Source organism: Mastomys coucha, unplaced genomic scaffold, assembly GCF_008632895.1.
Source record: "Mastomys coucha isolate ucsf_1 unplaced genomic scaffold, UCSF_Mcou_1 pScaffold3, whole genome shotgun sequence".
Lineage (NCBI taxonomy): Eukaryota > Metazoa > Chordata > Mammalia > Rodentia > Muridae > Mastomys > Mastomys coucha.
The window spans coordinates 9,577,723-9,597,243 of NW_022196909.1; the positions used below are offsets into that span (position 1 = coordinate 9,577,723).

Here is a 19,521-nt window from a genome sequence, read left to right on the forward strand (position 1 = left end):
CATCTTATTGGCCCCCACTTTACATTCCATCAGCTGTGTATGAGAATTCTGATTGTCCCACACCTTGGTAAAACTTAATCTGATCAGTATTTAATATATAATTTTGGCCTACCTTGCAGTTTTAGCTCATTGTGGTTTTAGCTGGTATTTCCCTAGTAAATAACAGTGCAGAGCACCTTGCATCTTTTTGTGTTTATTTGCTATTTAATATCCTCTAGCAATATTTTAATATCCTTTATAATATCCTTATGAACATTGTATCCATTTAATTGGATATCCATTTTATTCAGTATTGGAGGGATACTTGTTATTTATTGTCATTGTTGTTTTATCTTGCATCCTACAATCTTACCAATTTGTCTGTCAAACAAGTTTTGATTTTATGGGTTCTATGGAACCCTGTGTAGGTAGTCATTTGGCATTTGTGAATAAAGAAAATTTTCCTTCCTTTCAAAGTAAATGCTTTTTTGGTTCTTTTTCTTGTTTGTTACTAGGTGATTGTTGAGGTTTGGTCTTCTCTGTGTTGTGATGCTAACTACTGGCCCCCAAGGCTTGCTTGGCCCCAGGAATGAGAGAATCCCCTTGTACCTTGCTCCTTAATTTAAAACTATTGGTTGCATAAAGATATCAATATATCAATAGCCTATAGCTGGGCAGAAGGCACAAGAGAGGTAGGTGGGGGGTTGGGTTCTGGGCTTGGGGTCTGAGGTAGGACCATGAGGAGAAAGAGAGGTGGGGGGCAAGAGAGAGAGAGAAGAAGAGGGGGGGAGAGAGAGCAAGAGCGACATGGAGTAAGTAAATCATGAGAACATGGCTCTGAGGGCTGGCCAGTTGGAGTAAGAGCCCCAGGTGGACCATAGCTAGTCATATCTTGGGGTTATTAACAGGGAAGTAGACATAATGGCACAGAGGTTAGATTCAGCAGCTTTAGTGCTGATGAAGCTTTAGAAATATACAAATCATGTGGCTTTTATCTGGAAACTAAAAAATCAAAGGTGGGGTAGAAACCCCCAATTGAGATTAAATAATTAATAATACAGCAGGTAATATTGGTAGAAAAATATGCCCTAGATCACTGTCATTACTAAATGTATTTCAAGGTAATCCAAGACTTTTTTTTAAACATTTTATTTTTTATTTTGTATATTCGTATGCATGTATGTGTGCCACAGTGGCGATCATGTTACGGTCAGAAGCTAACCGTAGGCAGTCCGTTCTCTCCTTCTACCGTGTCGGTTCTGGGGATTGAACTAAGGTCATCAAGCTTGGCAGCAAGAATCCTTCCTGCTGAACCACCTTGCAGACCCTACCCGGCTCAGTTTACAAAATCGTTCTCTATGTAGCCAGTTGAAAAATGTAGAGGCAGAGGCAGGCAGATCTCTGAGTTTGAGGCCAGCCTCGTCTACAAGCCAGCCAGGCCTATACAGTGATACCTTCAGTAAATAAATAATTGTTGTAAAGAACAATAGTCTTGCTTACTGTTTGCAACAAAAGCAATTGATCTCCTAAACTCTTGTCTTCAGCTCTAACAAACATCTCCTAAGAAATCATTGTATTGCCTCTGCAGGAGCTAGTCAAAGGGAAGATACTGTATCAGGGCAGTCTGTCCATCTGCACGGGAACCTGGAGGCAGGAGCTGGTCATAGGGAAGATACTGTATCAGGGCAGTCTGTCCATCTGCACGGGAACCTGGAGTCAGGAGCTGGTCATAGGGAAGATACTGTATCAGGGCAGTCTGTCCATCTGCACAGGAACCTGGAGGCAGGAGCTGATATCAGGCTATGGAAGATGCTGCTTTCTGGCTTGCTCCTCCTGGCTTGCTCAGCCTGCTTTCCTATGTAACCCAGGACCAGCTGCCCAGGGATGGCACCACCCACAGTGAGCTGGGCCCTCCCACATCAATCTTACTTACTCATGTCACATGACTTTGAGCATGTGTTGTGTGGAAGGCACTAGATGTAGAAGGACTTGATAACAAATGCTTTTACATATATTTAAAGGAAAATAGATAGTATAGGAGCTTTAAGTGTGAAACAGCAAGCATTAAGACACTCTATGGTGTCTGCCATTGGTCCATTACTCACAACTTCTCCCTCGTATTATACCCAAGACATGCACTAATGAGCTAATAAAACGTGTCATCTCCTGTTTATTGTTTACTGGGCATCTGTTCAAGCTCATATCACAAGTCCAAGACTTTGAAGTGTCTCACAGTGGTAATGACAGTAATACCTATAATTTTACTAGTATCCCTTTTTTTCAAGTAGAAACAGTTTTAAATCAATTGTTAAATATTGAATGTATTCCAATTTGAAGACAAATGAGAGTAATTTAAAATGGCTTGTCCTACTTATAAAGTACACTCACAAATTACACAGTTTAAAAAAAGATAAAACAAGTCACTAGATATCCAGCATTACATTTAAAAAGCAAATTACTGGCTGGGAGATAGCTCAGTGTAAAGTGCTTGCTGCACATGCGTGAGGGCCGCTGGACCTGAGTCCTTCCAGCAACCACATAAAAAGCCGGGCATCGATGCATGCTGAGCATAAAGCCAAGGGTGGTGCTGTACACCTTTAACCTCTGCACGCAAGAGGCAGAGGCAGGCAGATCTCTGAGTTTGAGGCCAGCCTGGTCTACGTAGTAAGTTTCAAGCCAGCCAGGCCTATACAGTGATACCTTAAGTAACTAAATAATTGTTGTAAAGATTTAGTTGTATTCTTTTTTTTTTTTTTCTTTTTTTCTTTTTTTCTTTTTCCAGAGCTGAGGACCGAACCCAGGGCCTTGCGCTTGCTAGGCAAGCGCTCTACCACTGAGCTAAATCCCCAACCCCAGTATTCTTAATTCTGTATGTGTGTGTGTGTTTCCCTTCCCCTATCTGTATGAAGATCTGTGCAGTGGAATACTGATACTCATAGAGCCTAGAGGTGTCAGATCCCTACAGCTGGAGTTACAGGTACTATGTGCCACCTGAAGTGGGTACTAGGAATAAACTCAGGTCCTCTGGAAAAGCAGAGGTAATGATCTCTTTCTAGCACCCCCTAAAAAATAGTTTTTTATTAATAAAAGGTATAAAGACATGGAGAAAGATTCACCCAGTCCTAAATGCGGATGTGCACACACACAAACACACACACACACACACATGTATGTATGTATGTATGTATGTATGTATGTCACATGAGAGATTTATGGGGACAGGGGGTATAGGAGAGGCTGCCTCTGAGCAGAGATGGAAAAGAGAGCTGGCCATTAAGGTGAGAGCTTTATAAGGGGTATGGAACATGCGCATAGGGAAAATATGCAGCCTGTGGTGACAATGGAAATGTGATGCATTGGTAGCTAGTAATGACCAGGCTGCTGGTGCTAAGCCGCCTAATTTTGAGGGAGAATGGAATAGAAAAACACAATGTAAATTTTTTTTTTAAACAAAAAAAAAAAAAAAAAAAAAAAAAAAAAAAAAACTTTTAAGGCAATATGTTAACATTCTGGTTTATGAGACCACGTTAAAAGATGTGAGAAGAAGTGTATAGATATGCTTATTAGTCTCTAATCAACTGGCCTTACTGCAAAGACAAGAAGATCACTGCCGGTTTCAGGCCAACCAGCTGGGACTGCCATGCTCAGTCAACCTTTATTTTATCACAGACTGGAGGCTGCACATCTAAACTTCCAGGCAGTTTAACCTGTGAGAGCTCCGACATCCCCTGTCTGGCTGTGTCCTCACATAGCAAGGAAAGAAGGTAGCAGAGAGTTCGTTGATATCTAATAATGGCTGGGGGCATTAATCTCATTAAGTTGGGGCCACCTGCTTATTACCTGCTTATCATGTGACCTTGATTACTTTCTTACCCATGCTCAGTGTTTACATGTGAGAGGACACAGGCATTTGCCTCAGGCAGTAGTCAAAACTACCTCTTCATGCCCTCACTCCTACCATCAGTGGCTCATAGGCTACACTTGGCTCTGCCCCCTGCCTGCTCATCCTGGCTTAAGCTAAACTTTCTACATAGGTCAGGGTGCGATAGGAAGAAAGGCAACTGGCTGACCAGCGGAATGATATCTAAGGTTGCAATGGCGGCTCACTTTTTACTTGTTAACAATGAAAATACTAATGCTGGTAATGCTGGCAAGGCAGTCAGTCTCAAACTTGCCTGGTCAATATATGGCTCAGAAGTGTTTTAAGAGACTAAAATGTTTAATCATGGACTCCATCTGCGGTCGCTAGCCTCCAGGATCAGAACCACTCCCTAGTGTTTCCTGTGCTTACCTTTCCAGGATAGGCATGTAAAGGCATAGGAAGTTCTCTGTGGCCTTGTACTTACTCATGAGCCACTCCCACTGGAAAACCAGTTGTCATATCATGTGAGTAGCCACACAACCGGGCCTGTACGGCAAGGAACTAAAGTCTACTGCCAGGAATCCCTGGGCTCAAGAGAGTGTATAAGTTTTCAGCACTCTTATCAAATCAATGAGGAAAGATTGGCTCCTTTTGAGGCAAGGTCTCTCACCAAACCCAGACCTTGCTGCTTCAGCTAGACTGGCTCCCAGTGAGCTCCCAGGTCCTGCCTGTCTCTGCCCTTCTTTCCCACACCCACAGCCAGAGCTACAGAGGCACACTGGCTTTTACATGGTTGCTAGGGATCCAAACCCATGTCCTCATGCTTGCACAGCAAGCTTTTTACGTGCCGAGACTTCTCCCTAGCCCTGAGAAACACTTCTGAAATGTTTTAGTAATAAACATCTTCACAGCTGCCTATTATTTATGATTTATGTGGACGTGAAAATGCCTACTTTACTAGGTCCTATGCAGCTGGGGTATAACTCAAAACAAACTGTCTTGTCCTGTGAGATGAGGCTGTTAACACATCATCCTTTTCCCCTCACATTGCCTCAGGATTCCTGAAAACATACTCATTGCAAGATCTCTTTAATTCTTCTCTTCAGGGGGTATTACTACTAGGCTTAATACATAGGGTTAAATGCAGACAGACAGACAGACAGATAGATAGATAGATAGAATGGCATGCATCATTCACTCTTACACTCAGCATTCTTTTTATTCTAGAAGATATTAAGGGAGCTGGAGAGATGGCTTAGTAGATAAGAACACTTGATACTCTCCCAAATACCCTGGTTCAATTCCCAGCACCCACACAGTAGCTCAGAGCTGTTGTAACTCCAGTTGCAGGGGATCTGATACCATCTTCTAGCCTCAGTAGGGACTAGGTATGCATGTAATACACAGACATGCATGCAAGCAAAACATTCATTCAGATAAAAATTGTCAAATTAAATATATGAAGCATAGCATACATTTCTATATATTAAGCATAATAGAATCCAATTGTCATATATCTAAAGATGATCTCTACCATTTACTTTTGCCTGGTCTTGTTCGAAATATGTTCTTGGAACTTCCTTACCTGTTAACTAAAAATTATGATACCCAAAACTTGAGGTGGGAAGTAATGGGTTATGTGATGCAGAAATGTTGTCATCATGTCATTAGCCAGCAGAACGAGTCGGGCCCCTCTGTATCCTTGCTTCCTCCTCTCCCCGAGGAAGTTTTCCTATATTTGTCTCACTTTTATTGTTAAGATTTTATTTGTCTTATTTTTAATTATTTGTGTGTGACACAGTACACATGAGTACAGTGCCCACAGATTCCATCCAGAAGGCGTCATATCCCTGGAGCTGGAGCCACACAAGCAGTTGCGGGCTCCTGACCTGGGTGCTGGAGTCCTCACAAGAACAGTGTGTGCTCCTAATGGTCATCCCTCTGACCCCTTACTCTCATTACTCTGGCTCTTATTCAGCTTCAGATAAGAATTAAGAAGGCATGTAGGCATGGCAGGCACACCTATGACCCTAGCACTCAGAAGCCTAGGGCCAGCCTCTGCTGTGTAGTGAATTATATGAGACTCTGTCTAAAAAAAAAAAAATCAAAGGAAGTAATTTAGGCATTAAAATGTGTATTAAGGGAATCTAGTCACTTATCCAACCCATGTTTAGGCCTCATTTATAAAAATAGTTACCCACAATATGAATCTAAAGTGGGTAGCCTGAATGTGAAGCATCTGTGTACGGAGCGGGTTGAGAGGGGTACAGTTGGCGATCCACGCACTCATTTCTAGCACATGCTCCAAGCTGAACACATCTCTAGCCTTTGTATTATACTTTAAAAACATTGTTTCAACTCCACAGATGGTCAGCTTTCAAGTCTCCAAAACTCTTCTGATCGTGAGAAAGGAAATAGTTTGGCCCAACAGATTCAACAACTCCCTGGCCCAATTAGTTTGTGCTTCTTCAGTGACCATGAACCTAAACTTGAAGCCCACACAGCCACGGTGACAAATACACTTTGGTCTCCCATGAATAGAAAAAAATGTTTCCCTGCATGAGCAAAGCAACTGAGAGTGTGTGTCTCCCAGACAAAAAGCAGGTTCTTCATTACACATCACTGCTCACTGCCATACCGCCCTAGAAGTTCAATTTCATTGAACATACCACCAGTACTGCTATCTCAAGCAACATCAGCATACCCTCTATAATTTCAACCAGCTTTACCCAAGCAAAATAAATCATGAGGTAAAGAACAAGGTAACCCTTCCTGCCTCCATCTGCACCCAGGAGGTGGGGCTGTGCCACAGCCCTGTGTGCACCTCTCCTATCAGGAGAGAGCTTGTCTCCAGGGAGTGCTCTGACCCCGAGACTCAGTGGAGATTAGAGAGATCACCATTTTCTCTCCTATAACTGTCTAAGGTGGGACCAGCCAGGAGCGCACAGGCTGAAGAAGTGGCAGAGCAGCTGGGACAGGGTCCTTCCTGCCTCCATCTGCACCCAGGAGGTGGGGCTGTGCCACAGCCCTCTGTGCACGGGTCCTGCCAGGAGAGAGCTGGTCTCCCAGAAGTGCTGACACAGGTTACAGGCCCACAGGAGGAACAAGCTCCAGCCAGAGACAGCAAGAGCATCCAACACCAGAGATTACTAGATAGTGAAAGGCAAATGCAAGAATCTTACCAACAGAAACAAAGACTACTTGGAATCATCAGAACCCAGTACTCCCACCACAGCAAGTCCTGGATACCTCAACACACTGATTTGGATTTAAAATCATATCTAATGGTGCTGATAGAGGATTTTAAGAAGGACATAAATGACTCCCTTAAACAAATACAGGAGAACACAGGTAAACAGCTAGAAGCCCTTGAAAAGGAAACACAAAAATCCCTTAAAGAATTGCAAGAAAACACAACCAAACAGGTAAAGGAATTGAACAAAACCAGGATCTAAAAATGGAAGTAGAAACAATAAAAAAAAAATCACAAAGGGAGACAACTCTAGAGATAGAAAACCTAGGAAAGAAGTCAGGAGTCATAGATGCAAGCTTCACCAACAGAATGCAAGAGATAGAAGAGAGAATCTCAGGTGCAAAAGATACCATAGAAAACATTGACACAAGAATCAAAGAAAATGCAAAAAGATCCTAACCCAAAACATCCAGGAATTCCAGGACACAATGAGAAGACCAAACCTACGGATAATAGGTATAGAAGAGAGTGAAGACTCCCAACTAAAAGGGCCAGTAAATATCTTCAACAAAATTATAGAAGAAAACTTCCCTAACCTAAAGAAAGAGATGCCCATGAACATACAAGAAGCCTACAAAACTCCAAATAGTTTGGACCAGAAAAGAAATTCCTCCCGCCACATAATAATCAAGACACCAAATGCACTAAACAAAGAAGGAATATTAAAAGCAGTAAGGGAAAAAGGTCAAGTAACATATAAAGGCAGACCTATCAGAATTACACCAGACTTCTTGCCAGAGACTATGAAAGCCAGAAGATCCTGGGCAGATGTCATACAGACCCTAAGAGAACACAAATGCCAGCCCAGACTACTATACCCAGCAAAACTCTCAATTACCATAGATGGAGAAAACAAGATATACCATGACAAAATCAAATTTACACAAGATCTTTCCACAAATTTAGCCCTTTAAAGGATAGTAAGTGAAAAACTCCAACACAAGAAGGGAAACTACACCCTAGAAAAAGCAAGAAAGTAATCCTTCAACAAAACTAAAAGAAGATAGCCACAGGCTGGAGAGATGGCTCAGTGGTTAGTTAACAGCACTGACTGCTTTTCTGAAGGTCCTAAGTTCAAATCCCAGCAACCACATGGTGGCTCACAACCATCTGTAACGAGAGAGCTGACTTCCTCTTCTGGAGAGTCTGAAGACAGCTACATTGTATATATAATAATAAATAAATAAAATCTTTTTAAAAAAAGAAGAAGAAGAAGAAGATAGCCACATGATCAGAATTCCAACTCTTAACAACAAAATAACAGGAAGCAACAATTATTTTTCCTTAGTATCAGTGGACTCAATTCCCCAATAAAAAGATATACTCTAACAGACTGGGTACATAAACAGGATCCAACATTTTACTGCATAAAGGAAACCCACCTCAATGACAAAGACAGACACTACCTCCGAGTAAAAGGCTAGAAAACAATTTTCCAAGCAAATGGTGCCAAGAAACAAGCTGGAATAGCCATTCTAATATCTTATAAAAAGAAACAGAAACTAAACAGAGATACAGTGAAACTAACAAAAGTTAGGAAACAAATGGATTTAGCAGGTATCTATAGAACATTTTTTCCTAAAACAAAAGGATATACCTTCTTCTCAGCACCTCATGGTACTTTCTCCAAAATTAACCATATAATCAGTCACAAAATAGGCCTCAACAGATTCAAGAAGATTGGAATAATTCCATGCATCCTATCAGATCACCACGGACTAAGGCTGGTCGTCACTAACAACATAAACAATAGAAAGCCCACATATACCTGGAAGCTGAACAATACTCTACTTGTAGTAGCCACCAGCAGCTACACAAACTGGGTCTCTGGAAGAGAGGCAGGGGCCTGGGAAAATAGGGGAATCAGACAGTCGAGAGAAAGAATGAGACTAAGTCAGAATAATTCTTATCAAGGTCCAATATGTATTTTTGAATCTAAGAATTATATAGGCAGGGAAACCCATCCCCCAGTAAGCCAGGATCTTGTGGCCTAATTAGCATCTTGTTCTTCTGTCCGAAGGCAGGTGAAGCAGCTCAGCAGGGTGTGGCTCCTAGCAGGAACTTCCGGAGAGACAGAGTAGTGGCAGAACAAAAGGGTTTCCTTTATCTCAGGAAGCTCCACCCAAGTGGGTTAGCTGCTTTGTGTCAAGAGCAAGGTCTGGTTCAGCCCGCTTGAAGCTGGGGGAGGTTATCTACTCAATGATAACTTGGTCTAGGAAGATATAAAGAAAGAAATTAAAGACTTTTTAGAATTTAATAAAAATGAAGCCACAACATACCCAAACTTATGGGACACAATGAAAGCAGTCCTAAGAGGAAAACTAATAGTTTTAAGTGCCTCCAAAAAGAAACTGGAGAGAGCATACACCAGCAGCTTGACAGCACATCTGAAAGCTCTAGAACAAAAAGAAGCAAATTCACCCAAGAGGAGTAGACGGCAGGAAATAATCAAACTCAGGGCTGAAATCAACCAAGTGGGAAAAAAAAAGAACTATACAAAGAATCAGCCAAACCAGGAGCTGGTTCTTTGACAAAATCAACAAAATAGATAAACCCTTAGCCAGACTAACTAGAGGGCACAGAGACAGTATCCTAATGAACAAAATCAGAATTGAAAAGGGAAACATAACAACAGAAATTGAGGAAATCCAAAAAATCATGAGATCCTATTACAAAAGACTGTACTCAACAAAACTGGAAAACCTGGATGAAATGGGCAATTTTCTAGACAGATACAAGGTAGCAAAGTTCAATCAAGATCAGATCAATGATCTAAACAGTCCCATATCTGCTAAGGAAATAGAAACAGTCATTAATAGTCTCCCAACCAAAAAAACCACAGGACCAGATGGGTTTAGTGCAGAGTTCTATCAGACCTTCAAAGAAGACCTAATACCAACACTCCTCAAACTATTCCACAAAATAGAAACAGAAGGCACTCTACCCAATTCATTCTATGAGGCCACAATTACTCTGATACCTAAACCACACAAAGACCCAACAAAGAAAAAGAACTTCAGACCAATTTCCCCTATGAATATCGATGTAAAAATACTCAGTAAAATTCTCACAGAATCCAAGTACACATCAAAATGATCATCCATCATGATCAGGTAGGCTTCATCCCAGAGATGCATGGATGGTTCAATATATGTAAATCCATCAATGTAATCCACTATATAAACAAACTCAAAGAAAAAAAAAAGATATGATCATCTCATTAGATGCTTAGAAAGCATTTGACAAAATCGAACACCCCTTCATGATAAAAGGCTTGGAGAAAGATCAGGAATTCAAGGCCCATACTTAAACATAGTAAAAGCAATATACAGCAAACCAGTAGCCAACATAAAACTAAATGGAGAGAAACTTGAAGCAATCCCACTAAAATCAGGGATTACACAAGGCTGCCCAATCTCTCTCTATCTATTCAATATTGTACTTGAAGTCCTAGCCAGAACGATTAGACAACAAAAGGAGATCAAATTGGAAAGGAAGAAATCAAATTATCACTATTCGCAGATGATATAATAGTATACTTAAGAGACCCCAAAAATTCCACCAGAGAATTCCTAAACCTAATAAACAACTTCAGGAAAGTAGTTGAATATAAAATTAGCTCAAACAAATCAGTGGCCTTTCTCTACAGAAAGGATAAACAGTCTGAGAAAGAAATTAGGGAAACAACACCCTTCACAATAGTCACAAATAATAAAAACACCAATAGCTTATGCACTAAGATCAAGAATTGACAAATGGAGCCGGTGCACGCTCACACCTTTAATCCCAGCACTTGGGAGGCAGAGGCAGGAGGATTTCTGAGTTCGAGGCCAGCCTGGTTTACAAAGTCAGCTCCAGGACAGCCAAGGCTATACAGAGAAACCCTGTCTCAAAACACTGTCAATAGGACAAAACGACAACCAACAGATTGCAAAAAAGATCTTTACCAATCCTACATCCAATAGAGGGCTAATATCCAATATATACAAAGAACTCAAGAAGTTAGACTCCAGAGAACTAAATAACCCTATTAAAAATGGGGTACAAGGCTAAACAAAGAATTCTCAACTGAGGAATACTGAATGGCTAAGAAGCACCTAAAGAAATGTTCAACCTCCTTAGTCATCAGAGAAATGCAAATCAAAACAACCCTGAGATTACATCTCACACCAGTCAGAATGGCTAAGATCAAAAACTCAGGTGACAGCAGATGCTGGTGAGGTTGTGGAGAAAGAGGAACACTCCTTCATTGCTGGTGGAATTGCAAGCTGGTACAACCACTCTGAAAATCAGTTTGGTGGTTCCTCAGAAATTTGGACATAGTACTACCAGAGGATCCAGCTATACCACTTCTAGGCATATACCCAGAAGATGCTCCAACATGCAATAAGGACACATGCTCCACTATGTTCATAGCAGCCTTATTTATAATAGCCAGAAACTGGAAAGAACCCAGATGTTCCTCTACAGAGGAATGGATACAGAAATTGTGGTATATTTACACAATGGAGTACTACTCAGCTATTAAAAACAATGAATTTATGACATTCTGAGGGAAATGGATGGATCTGGAGAATATCATCCTGAGTGAGGTAACCCAATCACAAAAGAACACACATGTTATGCACTTAGTGATAAGTGGATATTAGTCCAGAAGCTCGGAATACCCAAGATTCAATCTACAAACCACATGAAACTCAACAAGAAGGAAGACCAAAGTGTGGATACTTCAATCCTTCCTAGAAGGGGGAACAAAATACTCATGGTAGGAGTTGCAGAGACAAACTATGGAGCAGAGACTGAAGGAAGGACAATCCAGGGACTGCTCCACTTGGGAACCCTCCCCATATTCATTCATCAAATACAGACACTATTGTGGATGCCGGCAAGTGCTGGCTGACAGAAGCCTGATATAGCTGTCTCCTGAGAAGTTCTGACAGTGCCCCACTAATACAGAAGTAGAGGCTCACAGCCATCCATTGGACTGAGTACAGGGTCCCCAAAAAAGGAGCTAGAGAAAGAACCCAAGGAGCTAAAAGGGTTTGCAGCCCCTTAGGACGAACAATAATATGAACTAACTAGTATCCTCAGAGCTCCCAGAGACTAAACCACCAACCAAAGAGTACACATGGTGGGATTCATGGCTCCAGGTGCATATGTGGCAGAGGATGGCCTAGTCAATCATAAATGAGAGGAGAGGCCCTTGGTCCTATGAAGGTTCTATGCCCCAGTGTAGGGGAATGTCAGGGCCAGGAAGAGGGAGAGGGTGGGTTGGTGAGCAGGGGGAGGGGGGCAGAACAGGGCTTTTTCTGGAGGGGAAACTGAGAAAGAGGAGAACATTTGAAATGTAAATAAACAAAATATCTAATGAAAAAAAAAGAGAGAGAGCAAGGTAACAGTAATGTAAATTAAGAGACCTCTGTTTGACTGTTATTCATATGCATAATGGTATAATACCCCTTCTTAAAATAAAGAAATCTCGTCAAAAGTAAATAGTCACTAAATATCATCTTTTATATGTAATAAATCTTTGATTAGAACTTGATATAGAACCAGGAATGGTGGTACACCTCTTTAATCGTGGCATTTGGGAGGTAGAGACAGACAGTCCTCGATGAATTCTAGGACAGTTCGAACAAACAAATACACAAATATGAGACAAACATCATGTAAGGCTGGGCATTGTGATCCAGGCCTATAATCCTAGCACTTGGGGTACTAAGGAAGAGAATAACAATTATAAGGCCGCCCTGGCATACTGGAGGTCCTTGGTTCAATCCTCAGCACCACAAAGGACAAAAGAAAACTTTCTATAGCTGGGTATGGTGGCATACATCCATATCCCAGCACTTGGGGTAGGCAGAAGAAGATCAAGAGTTTAAGGTCATCCTTGAATGTAAGAAGTTGAGGTACAATCTAGCCTACATGAAGCCCTGCCTCTCCAGATAGATAGATAGATAGTTAGATAGACAGATAGATAGATAGATAGATAGATAGATAGATAGATAGATAGATAGATAGATAGATAGGATGGATGACATTCATGTGAAAAATGCTCAAAGAATATACTTAATATCTATCTTAACCTGCAGATACTGTGACCCTGTAAGTATTTCTAAATCTTATTCTGGCCTCTCGTACCCATTTTGTGTATCTGATATTTAAAGAGACTGATTTAGATGTGGCTATCAAACTAGTTTCCTTGGCATTTTAAAATTATACATTAGTTTTCCTAGAGCTTGTTTTCTTTGTATATATGTGACAATCTGGTAGAAATGAATAGAAGGATTTTGCTTTGTTAATAACTAAGTTCATACTAAGTAATAACTTGATGTTCAGGGAATAACATTTCTGATTAACTCAGGAGCAGAGTTATTAACTTATGGTCCAATTAAGTGATGGCAGAAGATTTCAGGGGACCATAAATTAATTGTTTCTGGTTATCTGAATAATCTTTTTCAGAGATTGTCTGTTCCATGAATAATTTAAAAATGTAAAAATGATGAATAATAAAGAGTCTAAATCCCAGTAAGAAATACATAATGAGCAGAGCTAAACCTTTGGTGGTTTCAGGTCCTGCAATTACCCTTTTACACACACACACACACACACACACACACACACACATAATTACATAGACACATATACAATAGTACACAATTAAAATTAATGCATAACTTTAAAATGCTAAGAAAATTGGTATGATGGCCACATGTAATGTCCGTGGAAAGCTCTGTCTGTCTATATGCATGTTTCTGCTTTGTTGTTTGTTGTGGTGGTCTTCAATCCGTGGACCATGAGCTTCTTGTGGACAAGCTGTTTATAGATCTTTATATCTAAATTGGTTTACAGAGACCTGGTCCTTGATGCATAAATGAGTATGTTACACAACCAACCAAAAGTTAATCAATGGTCATAAATTTTTTAGTTATTTTTTTAAACGTGTGTGCCTACATGTCTGCAAGTACACCACATGTGTACCTGGAGCATCAGGTTCCCTGGAGCTGGAGTTACAGACATTTAGGAGCTGCCATGTGGATACTAGGCATCGAGCATAGGGTCTCTACAGGAGCAACACTTGTCACTTCTTCGGTTAGCGTCCTGTTCTGGGCTTCGTCCCTGGGATACCTACCATGTATTGGTAGTTTCATATTAATTGTATTGTACCCATTAGCTTAAAATTAAAATGAATACATACTCATAATAAATTGAACTGACAAACAGGATTATATCCACTTAACCAAAAGTTATTTAAAATTGAATATTGCCTAGATGATTAAAATACATGTACGTGACCTAGGGCTAACTGTCCGAGAAACACATATAATCACTCATGTAATTCAGAGAGAATCAAGCACTGTATCAAATTGCAACTAGGTAATATTTTTCAAAAGAAGAAAATATTTGTGGGAATATTTGAGACTATTATTCAAAAAATTTACACTGGAGATACTCAGTTTAATGAATAGAAAAGTACAGAGAAATAATACCTTTGAAGAGAATAGTATTTCAAGAAATATCTGTATCCTGTGTAACTGAAGTACAAGTCACATAGGGGATATTTTGGCTAAGAATTAGGCCAAAAAGTCATTGCTTATTACCATACTAGGGAGCATTGGCTATTATGTTTTAGAGTTCATACACTGTATGAGCAAAGGAGAAGCATTAAGGAATAATTATTTTCATTATTTCAATCAAATTAGGAAGGACAGAGGAAAATAGAGAAGAAACCCTGTGATTACGTGTTGTCCACTCAGTTATCCTTCATCTCAGAATACTAAATTCCATCTGGTCTTTAAAGCCCTTGCTGCTGGATAAGGTAAATGCACAGACTCCAGCAGTTAGGAGGTAGACGTGTGGGAGAGCTTGGGGGAGTTCCATTTTCTCCCATGAATGTCTTCACTTGGCTTAGGAGTCTATGATAGTTTGCTTTGGTTTGCTTTTGCCATTTGGAGTTTATCATAGACTGAAACAAAAATCAAATTTCACTCTTTCCAAATAGTTCTTTCTAGTAAATGGCACATTTATTGGAAATTCCAACTTGACTCGGACTTTTCCATAAAATACAGAAATTTTCTGCATATGCTTTGGTTGTCTTCTGAACTCTCTGTTTTGATCCATTGTCTACCTATCCAAGTCACATATTTTTTTAAGTGTGTGTGTGTGTGTGTGTGTGTGTGTGTGTGTGTGTGTATACATACATGTGAGTACAGACCCCCAAGGCGGGGGGAGAATCCCTTGGAGCTGGAGTTACAGGTGTTTGTGAGCCACCCAATGTGAAGGCTAGAGAATGAACTCAGCTCTTCTGCAAGAGCAGCAGTACTCCCTTAACCCCTGGAGCCATGGCGCCATCTCTTCAGCCTCACTCTCTTTTTTTTTTTTTTTTTTTAATTACTGAGTCTTGATATTAGGTGAGGCTAGATGAAGTTCGGTGTTTCTGTTTGCCCAACCCCACTCCATAGTCACATACACTACATGGCCACCTTCTTTCAAGATTGCCCTTGCTAGTCTCCTCCCTTCCTTTCTTTTATTCCTGCCCGTGGTGTTTTTAATAAGAATGGCCCCCACAGGCTCAAATATTTTAATGCTTAGTCACCAGGGAATAGAACTGTTTGAGAAGGACTAGGAGGTGTGTTCATTAGAGTTTCCATTGCTGTAAAGAGACACCATGAACATTTAATTGAGGCTGGAAACATTACACTTTCAGATGTATCAGTCCATTATCATCATGGTGGGAAGCATGGCAATGTGCAGGCAGACATGATGCTAGAGGAGGAGCCCAGAGTTCCACATCTTGATCCTCCAGCAGCAGAAATAGACTATGTCACGCTGGGTGTAGCTTGAACATAGGAGCCCTCAAAGCCTGCTCCCACATTCTTCACCCTTCCTCCAACAAAGCCACACCTACTCCAGCAAGGCCGCGAACACCTCCTAATGCTACCATTCCCTATGGGCCAAACACTCAAACATATGAGTCTATGGGAGGAAGGGGGACATGCCTACTCAGCTCACCCCAGAAGGTATGGCCTAATCATAGGAGGAGGTGTGCTGCTGGGGGTGGGCTTGTCTGTACGGCTTCTGATTAGTTTTAGTTGTGATTTATTGTGGTGATTATTAATTTTGTCCCCTGCTCTCATGTCCAAATATCTTCTTGTTTGTGGTTACTTTAGTTTTCCAAGTGTACCCTGTCTTCATGATGCCCTTACTATTTTCATGACAGTTAAATGCAGTACGATCCTCATGTTTCAGAACTGATGGCGCATGTAAGCAGAGGTCAGGTTAGAGAGCCTGGTTTCCACACGGCAGTCTCATCTGATAAGTCTGTCTTACAGAGGTTCTTGAGCTTAAGATAAAGCAGTCTTCTTGGCCACTGCTCTTTATAGCCAGAGCCAGGGCTCAGCTTCCTCAGTTCCTCTTGTCGCAGAAGTCGGAGTGTTACTAGTCCGTCCTTACCTTGGTTTTGTTTTATTTATTTATTTACTTATTGTGGCCCTGGCTAGCCTGGAATTCATAGTCCCCCTGCCTCAGCCTCTCAGTTACTGGGATTGCAACTGTATTCCACCAGACCTGGCCAGTTTTTAATGCTTTTGTTCTTCAACACAGAGAAATCAATCCGAAAGCCTTTTCATCTTGGCCTTTTTTACATTTTCAGGGGAATTCTATTACAGATGATATTAGAATGTCGACCTGGAAGGAACAGACTTTCCTGTCCCACTGTGCCTTGCTAGCGAAGAGCTGCCAGGCTGCAATGGAGTTAGCGAAGCATGATGCTGCGGTCCAAGACATGGCATTCCAGTATGGGAAGCACATGGCCATGAGTCACAAGGTACGTGTACACCCTGCCTTCTGCATCCTGAAATACGATACGTGTACCCAGAAGACTGTTGGCACTCAATAAGCTGCTTTTAGATCTTGAAAAATGTCCATTGTGTGAGTGAAATATGTCAGTCAGAGACAATAGTTATATAAGCAGTACAATTGGCAAATACTATATAATTTATAATAGTAAAAAATTCTTAAAATAACTCCTTTAATTATTAAATAACATGTAATATCAGCCTCACAGAATGGTAGACTTTTTTATTTTTGTTACAGTTCCCTTGCAAATCCTATGTTAAACAAATATTGAGAAGTTAATAAAATTTGAAGGTATACTATATAAAGTTGAAAGCTTCCATTTTAATTCATGATTTAATATTTTTAATCAAAGCTGGAGCATAGATTTATTAAGAAAAAGTGAGAACACTCCCAAGAGTCGGAGAGGCTAGAAGGGAGGAATATTTAATAACTCACTCTTCTCAGTGACATGTGAAATATAAAACATTGCCAAACCAGCTGCTTTGTGGTTGATTCTATTTAACTTTAAATTTTCAGTTACCTAGGATATCCGGAGCTACATAATAGAAAACTTCTGTCTCAAAAAAAATTTTTCAGTTACATACTTTCAAATGTTACTTAACTCATATAAGACAGGAATACATACATGTTTGTGTATGTATGTGTACATGTATATATTTTTATATATACATATGTATATGTAACATGTGTCGTAGTCAGGGTTTATATTCCTACACAAGACATCATGAACAAGAAGCAAGTTGGGGAGGAAAGGGTTTATTCAGCTTACACTTCCACATTGCTGTTCATCACCAAAGGAAGTCAGGACTGGAACTCAAGCAGGTCAGGAAGCAGGAGCTGATGCAGAGGCCATGGAGGGGGTGCTGTTTACTGGCTTGCTTCCCCTGGCTTGCTCAGCCTGCTCTCTTATAGAACCCAAGACTTCCAGTCCAGGGATGGCACCACCCACAAGGGGCCCTACCCCCTTGATCACTAACTGAGAAAATGCCTTACAGCTGGATCTCATTGAGGCATTTCTTCAAGGGAGTCTCTCCTTCCTCTGTGATAACTCCAGTTATGTCAAGTTGACACAAAACAGCCAGTACAACATGTCTGTGTTTATATGTGTCTGTGTCTGTGTGTGTCTATATATGTATGTCCCTGTGTATATGAGTCTATATGTGTGTATGTGTCCAGATGAGAGTACGTATCCATGTCTGTGTCTATATATGTATGTGTGTATATCTCTGTGTCTGTGTATATATATCTGTGTATAATTTCCAGACAAGATTTTTCATATTTCGTTAAAACTTGGGTTTCCTTATTAAACTGGTTGTATTTGTTATTTTTTTATTTAAGTCTCGACATTTAACGTAAAGTTTAAGGAGAAGGGGCTAAAGAGAAGATTGTTTCTAAGTCATCCAGAATGTGCGTGTGCTTATTAAGTCCCATTAAAGTGCATGGAAACACTATGTAATGGCTACTCCTGAATTGAGACATCATGCTCATAACCCCTCTACCTCTCCTTCTAGATAAATTCTGACCTCCAGCCTTTTATTAGAGACAAGACCAGTGACTCTAAGTCCTTTAACCTAAACTCAGCACCTGTAGTCTTACATCAGGAGTTTCTTGGAAGAGATTTATGGATTAAGCAGATTGGAGAGGTAAGTTGAAATCACTCCTGTTTTTAATGCCATTATAGCTGATCCTAGAACAAAATTACTAGTTCGTAGTGGTTTAAAGATATAGATCAGCCATTAAAAAAAAAAAAAGCCTTTTCTTTAGATGAGATTCTTTATAACCTACATGTTTCAGAGGTAAAATATTAGTTATAAGCTAGAGGCCACACTTATGTCTGAGTTTGTAGACTACCATAACACAGCACTAGTGCCTGTTGAGAATGCTAATTAACTTTGGGGATTTTTTTTCTAACGACTTTCAGAAATTGGGCATGGTACTAGCACCACCCTTTAACTGATGGCAATTTCCCATCTGTGGACTCCATTACAAGCTGCAGAATAACATGAGCTCCGTCTGTCTGCTTGTTGGGTTATTTTAAAACAAACTTGGACCTTAAACACCCATTTTGAGACATTATCAAAGCCAGAAGGGTGGGGGGGAGCATGGAGAAGTAGGAAGAGTACAGGGTTTGGAGTACAGGGGGGCCTAAGCAGATTAGGGGGGACTATTTATTTTATCTTAGTACAGAAACTCTGGTATGAAAACTTCCTACCTTATCATCTAGACTCTCGTGACTTATTTAACTTTGTGGTTGTAATTGGTATTATTCTACTGGGTCTATAGATGTAGGAATGGTTCCAGGCACAGCTGAGGGTGGGAATCGAGGGGCAGCTGCCTTATGGCGCAGTGCCTCAGTGAGGATCTGCATTCTGAAAAAAATAGCATTCCCCTCTCCTAACCCTCTTCCTGTACTAACGCTCTGAATGCTAGCAGCCTGCCTTTGTTCCTGAGAGTACATAGTGCATAGTCCACCAAGACAGGAGATGGGGTAAGGATGTGAGAGTACACAGTGCATAGTCCACCAAGACAGGAGATGGAGTGAGGACGTGACAGTACACAGTGCATAGTC

The 19,521-nt window shown here is 40.7% G+C and overlaps 1 protein-coding gene across 3 annotated transcripts in view; it reads left to right on the top strand.

Annotated features, from left to right (window-relative positions):
• Positions 1–19,521, top strand: part of Pdss2 (decaprenyl diphosphate synthase subunit 2) — a 233,881-nt gene that overhangs the window by 171,901 nt on the left and 42,459 nt on the right. For all 3 annotated transcript variants that reach the window (XM_031348481.1, XM_031348483.1, XM_031348484.1), the window contains exons 5-6: positions 16,747–16,920; positions 18,464–18,595. In XM_031348481.1, the coding sequence (XP_031204341.1) occupies positions 16,747–16,920; positions 18,464–18,595 (306 nt within the window). The remainder of the gene's footprint in view (positions 1–16,746; positions 16,921–18,463; positions 18,596–19,521) is intronic.